The sequence below is a fragment of the Malania oleifera genome, chromosome 1 (assembly GCF_029873635.1).
Source record: "Malania oleifera isolate guangnan ecotype guangnan chromosome 1, ASM2987363v1, whole genome shotgun sequence".
Lineage (NCBI taxonomy): Eukaryota > Viridiplantae > Streptophyta > Magnoliopsida > Santalales > Ximeniaceae > Malania > Malania oleifera.
This window is the reverse complement of record NC_080417.1, coordinates 86,330,002-86,340,553: the sequence shown is the minus strand read 5'-3', so window position 1 is coordinate 86,340,553 and position 10,552 is coordinate 86,330,002. Positions and strand designations below refer to the sequence as shown.

The window sequence follows — 10,552 nt, the reverse complement described above, 5'->3', positions numbered from 1 at the left end:
GAAGCTGGTGATAAAAAAGATTTAAGGTATGTTTGCCTCTTTTTTCTAGGGATTTAAGGATGGGAAAGAAAAAATGAAATGGAGGGTTTGGAAGAAATTGTGTTCCTATGGAAGAGGAGGGTATAGGAGTAAGGGACATTTCGCAAGTGCGACGGTCACTATTTATGAAGTTTGGTTGGCAGTTATTAACACAAAATTCTTTATGGACTAGATATTTGAAAGCTAAATATGTTAAAGGAGGACATATTGCTCTTTGCAAGCCATATGGATCAGATTCTTCTTTTTGGAGGAAAATTCTATAGTGTATGCCTGAACTGTTAAGTAAATCTAAGTGTAAGGTCAGAGAAGGAGATATAAAATTATGGAATGATAAGTTTCTGGATTCAAACCTTTGTTTTCTAAATTTTTAGATGGTGCACATTCACATATCAAATTAAAAGATTTGGTTATTAATAATGTGTGAGATGTGGAAAATTTGTAAAGGATTCTGGGTTTTAATAAAGTGGAAGAAGTGATGGAAAAAGTTGAAAAACTTAGAAACTCTTCGGGCATCCTGCTATGGTTCCTGGAAAAGAATGGTTGTTTTAATGCAAAGTCGGCATAGGATGTTATCAGAGTTAAAGCTCCAAAGTTTGAGTGGGCAAAGTGGGTTTGGAATAAATCACTACAAAAAAACTGGTTTTTAGTGACGAAACTATTAGTGATGAATTCAAATTCATCACTAATAGTAGGGTATTAGTGACGGTTTTAGAAACTGTTACTAATACGACACTATTAGTGACGAAATTGAATCCGTCACTAATAGTTACGTCACTAAAAACCAGAAAAAATCGCGCAAAAATATTTTTCACCTATAATTTATCCCAGAAAAATATTACTAACGATTTATGTGGTATTAGTGACGAATTAAATCCGTCACTAAAAGGTAAGCATTAGTGACGATTAAATAACCGTCACTACTATTATTTAAAAAAAATTAAAAAAGATATTTACTCCAGGGTATTAGTAACGGATTTGAGAACCATCACTAATACTTCCACTTTTTAAAAAAATAAATAAATTTTACTTCACAGTATTAGTGACGAATTTTTAAATTCGTCACTATTGGCCCATTATTAGTGACGGATTTAAGAATCGTCACTAATACTTTCCTTTTTTTTAAAAAAAAAAAGAAATTTACTTCGAAGTATTAGTGACGAATTTAAAAATTCGTCACTATTGGTTCATTATTAGTGACGGATTTGAGAACCGTCACTAATACTTCCATTTTTAAAATAAAAAATAAAAAAATTTTACTTCATAGTATTAGTAACGGATTTTTAAATTCGTCACTATTAGCCCATTATTAGTGACGGATTTGAGAACCGTCACTAATACTTCCCTTTTTTAAATAAAAAATAAAAAAATTTACTTCGGAGTATTAGTGACGAATTTAAAAATTCGTCACTATTAACCGATTATTAGTGATGGATTTGAGAACCGTCACTAATACTTTCCTTTTTAAAAAAAAATAAAAAAAAATTTACTTTGGAGTATTAGTGACGAATTTAAAAATTCGTCACTATTGGCCCATTATTAGTGACGAATTTACAAATTCGTCGCTATTGCCCCTTCCCTTGATCTCTATTTCCCCGTTTTTTCCCCCAATATTTTTTTTTTCCCTCCATTCTGTCGCAGCCCCTCCCTCCCAATCCTCCTATCTCCCGACCCTCCTCTCTCCCGTCGCCATCACCTGTCGCCGTTTGCTCGCCGTCGTAGTTAGCTCGTCGTCGCCGCCGCTGTCTTAGTCCATCTTTTTCTAGTCGCCGTTCGCTACGCCGACCGCCACCGCTGTTACTCCTCATCAGGAGGTTTGCTTCTTCTTCCTCTTCTTCTTCTTCTCCTTGCTGCTGTTGCTCCTCGCCAGGAGATCCTATTTCACCAGGAGAAGAAATCTGCATGTGGATTAGGATGGGCATTCTTGGTGTTGCTTTGGGCTGTAGAATTGGTGAACTATACTTCATTAGCATTCCTTCTTCTTCTTCTTTTTTAAATTTTATTTTGCTTTTTTTCTTTGTTGCTAGAGGATGCCCTTTTGAATATTCTCTTTCTTCTCTGATTATAAATTGTCTAGAAAGAGCAGAAGATATGACACCTTCTTGGGCTTTTGCAATGAGGTGCTTTGAGGGAACATGTTTTATAGATGTTCAATTGGACAGACAGGCTTTATTATCTTGATTGAGTTTTTGTTTTTTTTTTTGTCTTTTATTTTATTATAAGAGGATCTTATCATTCTTTCTACTTTACTATTTCCTTTTGACACCTTTTCCTTTCTATCAACGAAAAATGTAGCTATTTCATGTGATATTAATTTTTATTAATAAAGGAATTATTTGCAGTATTCTAGTCATTGCTTGTTAAGAGATATTGGATTGGTGATTATATGGGTAGGTTCTTGTTATATGTGTCATGAAATGTGCAATTAAGCCAGGAATTTATCTCATCTCGATAGTGGTTTTTATTTTTTTGGACTATTAAGGTTACAAATTTTTTCTTTAATTTTTTAGATCTTTTTCCAAGATTACGTTAATCTAGTAGTATTATAGTATATTTGTTCTCTAGATTGTGAAACTCGGTCGCCCAACCTGTGTCAAATTAATTTTTATCATTGCTAAATTAGGAAAAACTATTGATAATTTTGATGACGGGCTGCAATAAAAGGGTTGTATAATGTCAGGATTTTTTTGGGGGGATATGTTCTTATGTTTGTGTTTGTGTCATGTTCTTTGTTATTCTTTAATGTGTCATTGCCATCTATTGGTTTTAAAATTTTTGGTGCACCATGTAAACTCTTCAATGTGGAATGAGCTACTCATTTGACTTAATTTTTTATTTGAGCAATCTTTCTTCTTTTCCACCTGCACATTCAACTTCTTTCCAGTGTTCTACATACTTTTATTCACAATGTTAGACACTTCCTGTACAGAGTGATGCAGGAAAGATGTATAAGATGCTTATTTCCTCTCCTATTTAATAAAAGGTGTACACCAACTTTTGCACGATGTAGTCTTTGTGGAGGAGCTGCAAACTCATTCAAGATCCTTTCTAGTGAGCTAGAGACAATGAAAGAGAAAACTGATTTTAGTGATTTTGATTTGAGTACAAGAGACAAGGTCACAATTGAGTCGTATTCTTGTTTTTCTGTCATTTATGCCTCTGTGATTAGTATTTATTCGCTCGGAAACTTACATTATATCCAGTAATCTATATACTAGAAAATAGAAGTGATTTTTGGTGGTTCTTTTGCCAATTGCTATTGGATTAACATATTTGAAGCAGTTTTGTTTTTCAGCACCTATAAACACTAGTTGTTCCAATCACTTTTAGTTTTGGAATCAAATACTCGTCTTGCATATTCTACTTCCTTCAAATGACCAAGAATTGAAATGTAAGAGTTTAGGGATATACTATTTATTTTAGCATAAAAGTTTTGAGCTGATAAAGTTTGTATATTCCTTCCGTGTTGCAACTCATAAAATCAATCCCTTATGAACATACATGACATATCATTTGCTTTTAACTATGGATAAACATTATCATTTCACCACCAGGGATATTCTGTTTTGAGAACGAGTTAAAGTGTTTACTTGTGTGGTTTGATGCATGCAACAGTATATATTCATACGTACGCCATTTACATTCATTTCAGTTATTCGTTTAGGGTTAAAAATTATTGTACAACGCACTCTTTATATTTTTCTTCATGATTATACTAAGGGCCAACTCTCCATTCTGCTCTCCATTTGTATATTATTTTTTTTTTTTATGATTCTTAATTTGTAGGGTTCGCGACTATCATAACATCAACACAATGCCATGCATGCACTACAATCGTCAGATGAAACTTTTGATTATTTCTTTGTAATTTTTATTGTTATTTGAATAAATGGAATTTCTGTATTTTAATTTGAATTTGTATAATGTATTTGTATTTGAATTTTGAATTTTTTGAAATTTTTTTTTGTTATATGAACAGATGTTATTTCTTTATTTTAATTGAATTTGTATTTGAATTCGAAATTTTGAATAATTTATGAATTTTGTAGTAATTATGATTTCAAGTTATATATGTGAAAATGTAATTACAGATTTTTATAGGAATTGATGATTTAAAAAAATTAGTATTAAATTTTTTTAAAAAAAAAATTTAATTATTAGTAAAGAATTCAAATTCGTCACAAATACCCTACTAGTAGTGACGAATTTGAGCAGAGTCGATGTAGAATTTATAGTGACAGTTATAATCCATCACTAATACTGTATTATTAGTGACGAATTTAAAATTCGTCACTAATAGTTGGTAGTAACCGCAGATATAACAACTAATTTAAAACCGTCACTAATACTTATAAATTTGTCACTAATAGTATTTAGTGACAAATTTATAAGTATTAGTGACGAATTTGATCATTCGCTAAAACCCTGATTTTTTGTAGTGAATGGTTATCAAAGAAAATTGCTATCTGTATGTGGAAGGCTGCTTTTGAGTGCTTAAGCGTTGATGAAAAGGTGAGAAGGGTGGAGGTATCACTTGTTTCGGCATGTGATTGTTGTAGGATGAGGCAATCAGAAGATGTGGAGCATATTTTGAATAAGAGAGATCTTACTGCTGATGTATGGAGGAAGGTTTCAGTGGAGGTAGATGTACAGTTCCTTAGGTATCAAAGTTGGATTGAAAGAGTCTAAATGTGGTTTAATAAGGCTTCCCAATACTCTCAATTGGGAACATTAATGGGTTTGATTTCTTATTTAGTAGTTTGGAGGTTATGGAGAAGGAGATGTATGGCTAGAATGGAGGAAAAATTGGATAGTACAGATGTGTGGTTGTCCATTAAGAATTGAGTGAGGGCTTTGAGTAAAAACATGACATTTATGGCTCATTTAAATGATGCTGATGTTCAGATATTGCAAAATCTGAAAGTGCATATTTTGAATAAAAAGAATAAAGTTATGTAAAGTGTGAGATGACTAAAACTGAGGTAAGGGAGGTTGAAACTAAATTTGGATGGGAGCAGCTTGGGGAATCCAGGGCTAGCAGGTGGTGGTGGCATCCTTAGAGACTGTATATGTTCTTTTATTTTTGGTTTTTTCAAAATATTTTGATTTTTGTTCTAATAATGAAGTTGAATTGAGAGCAGTGATGGAACGAATAAAGTTTCGCAAACAATTGGAACATACCGATATTGACATTGAATGTTATTCGAATATTATAGTAAATTGGATAAGATCAAGTAAAACATTTTTATGGTATTTGTGGGATTTTTGAGAGTAGTTTAGTGGTTTATTGGAGGGAGTAGATTTTTCTATAAAACATTTGTATAGAGAAGGGAATAAAGTGGTTTTTTATAAGATGGATACGACTTATATAAGGTATATTTAGTTGATTTTCTTTTGATTTTGGTATAAGTTTGTTTTCTTCTTTTACATGATTTGATGCATGAGGTGTTTTATTGGTTATTATGTAAGTTCAAAGTGTCCTTTTATTTCCACAGTATTCCTCCGCCATAAGTGAGGGTTGTTAATAAACTTTGAACTGAACCGCTATGTGGGTGACTTCTGACTCTTAAAAGAAAAATAAAAAAGCCTTCTTATTCCTGACTTAAGGGTAAAAGTAACCAGTGAAGATCTACTCAGTTCTTACTCTTGATTTGAGGATTACACCCTAAATTAAGGCTTAAAGAAAAAGTAACTAGTGAAGATCTACTCAATTCCTACTCTTGATCTAAGGATTACCCCTAATTAAATTAAGGCCGAAGGAGGTTAATAGACACCTATTCTTAGGTGCTTGTGTTGACCCAAGGGTAAAAAGATTTGGTGAGGATTGATTCTCAATTAATCCTACTTTCAGTCTAAGCGTGCCGTCCTAACTTAAGGGTAAAAAGGGTGAGCGGAAAGATATTCTCGGCTTTCTACTCCCTGTTAAGAGAAGGCCTATCTAACCCACTTCCATATCCAACCGTTAATAAGGTAAGTCAATAATGATAAGGGATAATTCGGTCACTATGCTTAAACTTAAAGGTGGGTTGAGAAGGGATAATTGTCAGTTATGGATGCCCACAACAACCACTTGAATACAATTAAATATAATTGAAAGCAATTCAATTGGAGTACGGCAATTGAGTCTCCTCCTAGGGGATCAAATTCTTGGAGGGGTAGCCAGCACCATCCCAGACTTTCTTTATGATTATACACGAGGATGATCCAGACCTGATCCACATCAAATTTGATCAGCATCGATGCTCTTTCAGGGATGCTTCCCACCCATCTGGAGGCATATGAGTAATGAGGGCTCAAGTTTGTGCCTATATTTAAAAATATAATTCCTGGTCTGCTCTGGCGGTTCTAAGTAAGGGTTCAGGCGGATTGACCTTAATTTGGGGTTTGGGTAATTGGGGTGAGGATCCGAGTTGTCCGTCTAGGAAGGATCCAAGTGGATTTGAATCAGTCGGCTTGGCTGTGCGACTTGGTGTTTCGGATGATGTGTTTTCTTTATCTTTTTTTTTTAAAATAATTTTGTATCCTTTCTTCCAGTGCGGAATCAATCCGTACTTGTTCTAAAATTTTAAAGCCAAAAATTAATATCAAGAACAGAGATTTATAGTAATGGATTTGCCTCAAGAACTTTCTTTTGATCTGGCTGTGGAATCATATAGTAATGGATTTGCCTCAAGAACTTTCTTTTGATAATCAGATAGTAATGGATTTGCCTCAAGAACTTTCTTTTGATCTGGCTGTGGAATCAGTTTTCTCTTGCAACCGGTTATAAAAACTTTTCGTTAAATTTGCCTGTACCCATTCCCATGCTTATCGAACTGGAAACATGCATGTTCAGGAACACTTTTTTTTTTTTTTTTTTTTAATTTTTTGAAATAATGAAACCTTTTTAATTTCTTAAATATTTTTACTTTGAAAGGAAATTTTCTAATTGCAGAGACATAAATTGCACCTCTATGACACACAAGAATTTACAAAGAAATTAAGCAGAGGTATAAGCAAGAAAGCTTACAAAATTACCAAACATGTATCACATTAACTCAAACAACTTACTACAACAAGAAAGAAAAAAAAAATATTAGCATTAGAGCTTTTGCAATAGCTTATGCAGCTCCAACTTGAGGAGAGTTTTCTTGGTTCTTACCTTCGCCTTATCCTCAGAATTAGAATGAGGGGACAATGCCATATCCACTCTCAGCTAAGAGTGTTGTAGAGAACATTTGGTCCACTTCGACTTCTACATTGGTTCGCTTAGCAAACCGCCCTTTGATCCGAGGTCGGGTCTCTGCATAGGCCTTCCTAGAGGCATACCTTATTGTCTTCTCAAACTTTCTTGTCTTCTTTTTTTCTCTATACCTCAGGACTCGGGCTTCCCTGTCCATTGGTGTGAGTTGGGTTGGCATCTGAACAGGAGGGCTTGAGAAGAGGTCAATTGTCCCCTTTGGAGGCCTGGAGTGCGAGACTGACAGATCGCTCACTGATGACTCTGGCACGATGCAAACATCCAAGGATGATAAAGAGACCTATTTGAATATTCATAGAAAAAAAAAAAATTTGTTATGCAAATATCCCTAAAGAATGGTATTGAAAGAATAACTAATGTGATGAAAGTATTATGGAAGCTTCATGAAATGCAGTTTGAGAGTATGAATATTAGAATAGGATTAGAATTTGTGTGGACCGGAAAAAGATCAATATGAAAAAAAAAAATTTTATGTTAGTTGTGGTAAGCTTGATCAAGGTTGTCCTTATTCAAATGGTAGGCTTTGGGGGATTCAATTTTCCATTTGATATTATACCTTATAGTATTTAGGTGGAGAATGGTTGGGGTGTGTATCCATTATTCAGTGGACTAATCGAGTGTCCAAAGGACCTTGGACACCATCGTTTTAGAAAAGATGATTTTAAACCTTATTACAACCATTAGTTTCATATGAAAATGGCCCTAGTCATCATATCAACTGAAACTTTGTAAGTGGTAGTAATCGAACACTTCCATTTTTGCAATTTTGTACTTATCAAAACTTTTAATTGAATTAACTACCAAACTTTAATCAAATTAACGTGATAACTAATTTCTGAAACCCCAATTATTTGTATATGAAAAATAAGGCAAACAGGTAAGCGTTGTTGCAAGAGGGGTAGGTGAAAAATTAGGTATAAAAGGAAAATAAAATACTAGAACTCATGTGACATCGGAGAGAGGGAAGAGGCAAAGACACCCAACAAAAAGTGAAGAACCCATTATCCGAAGATCCTTTAGGTCTCAACTTTAAAAAGAAAGATATGCGTCCCAAATGTGTGGACGACACCATATATGGCCCAACTTCATCAAATGTGACATATCAGGAAAAAGCTACTCACAAAGGTAATCTTAGAGAAAAGCAGCAATAGGGTAGTTTCAACTAGGTCAAGAACCAATTGAAAGATAACAACATGACCAACAATAATAAAAATAGAGAATGAAGTTCACATGTCATTCCTAATAGGCAGTTTTAAGAGCAAATAAATACTCATAACAAGCACAACATTACTTCACCTTTGTTTTATTTGCTAAGAGTCTTATATAGAGTTTATAGGTTTGATTACTCTTAGTCTATATTAGGTTTAACAAAAATAACAAATAGTACACACTAAAAGGAGGTTCCTTGGTCCGGGGACATGGACTAGAGTAGACTGGCTCCTTCCCAAAAGGAGATAAGCACCTAGATCAAATTAAAGGTACAAAACCGAAAAATAAAAGAAAATTTAACTCTCATTCTAATTATCTTAATCTTCACACATGAGATAAGGCAAATTCATTAGAGTCCAACAAAACCTTATCTAGTGTGCCAAAGAAACTCATCCCGAGAATTGAGAATTAAAGCAATCTGAAGGAGGCATAAAACTACTTTTTTTGTGAATGGAGGGGGATTAAAAGGAATAAGGTCCATCTATTTGTGAAAAATTGTTTTTGTTTTCTAAATTTTAAAGACTTACAAAATTAAAAATCTATTGGTGTTTCAATTTGCAATATTTGTAAGAAAAATTGAAAAATAATAATAACAAAGTAACAAATCTGTAATTTTTTCAGAAGAAAAAATGTTATATGTTTTCTACAAGTGAAGTCCTTGTTTGTCCTCACTTATTATTGTACGGGGAAAAACAACCATAAATACAAATACACACACACACATATACTATTTATAGCAAAGAGAATCCGTGATGCGCTAATACCTGACGAATTTGAAGCTAAATTTCATTGTGGGAATTGAACTTTCCTATGCAAACAGTGCTTAATTCGGGGAAAAAAAAGGTTTATTGCACCAGAAATTCCCACAAAAAAACCAGAGCTGAACCCGCTTAAATAAACTATCTCAGGAGAAAAAGAAAGCTTACACTGTTACTGATTGAAGCAGCGTTACCGTACCCAATTTTTGAGGACTCGTACTCCAATCCCACCTGCAGCTGCAGCTCCGGCTGCTGCTGCTGCAGCTGACGATCCTTCACCTCTCCACTCTGCACCGGCACAACACTATCACCTCCATAACTCTTCTGTGAAGCACTTGTACTGTTGTACTGTTCATTGCTGAACTGGTTCTCAGAGTTGTACTCCACCAGGTCCAAGTACTCGTCAGCATGGTCTCCACCAAACATTACGCCGTTGCTCTGGTTATTCCCATTCTTGTTATTAACAGGGTTAAGCAACAACCACGAAGCTGCTTCCTCCTCATCGTCCTCACCCAGACCTTCTCGGCCGTCTTCGGCCAAGAACCCGTCCTCCGTCTCAGCTACGGCCCCAACCACCATCCCGCCGGGATCTGTGGCCGGTCGAACTCCATAGAGGCTGCTCGAAATTGGGTGGATGGGGACGCGGTGATGGCGGCGAGCAAGTGGATTTGCGGAGTGAATGTCCGCATCACAGGCTGCACACAGCGATGCTGAATCCGCTTTGCAGATGAACGCTGCGGGAGCGCGCTCACAGGCCTCGCACACCCACACGCGCTCGTGCCGTGACACCACCCTGTTCGCGCTGTGGATGCGGGCATCGCATCCGGTGCACAGATACGCGGAATCTGCAAGGCAGTACACCGAACAGGGGGCAGACCGGCACGAGTCGCACATGCGCACCCAGCCATTGCTGCCATCACCGACAGAACCATCCTCCTTGAGCATCTCTTTCTTTCTTTCTCTCAGTAGTCAGTGGCCTTTGCTTGCAGCTGTGGCCTGTGGGCAGGTGAGGGGAGGAATGAGGATGGGGTTAACTGAAGGGAGCCAAGTTGGGGTGGGGGGGAAGCGAATCCAGGGATGACGCGTGGCTAGGATTCAGTGGCTGAGAAAAGTCATTGAATTATTTTGTGGTTGGCGGAGTTTCATGTGGACCCGTGTACGGTAGAGGCATGAAGGGAGGTTCGCTTTTGGTTTTGGGGCCGCAGTCGTTGGCTTTTGGATCACGTATGTACGTGGCAGCTGGGACTGCAATTTGCAGCAGAGGAAGGATAACGTACTCACCGGCTTCCGGCGGTGAAGACACTTTCAA

At 36.0% G+C, this 10,552-nt stretch overlaps 1 protein-coding gene across 1 annotated transcript; it reads right to left on the bottom strand.

Annotated features, from left to right (window-relative positions):
* Positions 1-7,003: 7,003 nt before the first annotated feature.
* LOC131159653 (zinc finger protein CONSTANS-LIKE 2) lies at positions 7,004-10,269 on the bottom strand. Its single transcript, XM_058114712.1, has 2 exons — positions 9,412-10,269; positions 7,004-7,556 (listed from the first exon to the last, which is right to left on the bottom strand). The coding sequence occupies exons 1-2, from the start codon at positions 10,186-10,188 to the stop codon at positions 7,197-7,199; spliced, it is 1,137 nt and encodes a 378-aa protein (XP_057970695.1). The 5' UTR covers positions 10,189-10,269; the 3' UTR covers positions 7,004-7,196.
* Between the last annotated feature and the right edge of the window lie 283 nt (positions 10,270-10,552).

What these genes read in the sequence shown, in the direction of transcription:
- LOC131159653 (XM_058114712.1), bottom strand. Translation starts at nt 10,188, where the DNA reads ATGCTCAAGGAGGATGGTTCTGTCGGTGATGGCAGCAATGGCTGGGTG. An exon ending in CTGCTTCAATCAGTAACAGT is followed by an intron (nt 7,557 to 9,411) that starts GTAAGCTTTCTT and finishes ATATTCAAATAG; the next exon opens with GTCTCTTTATCATCCTTGGA.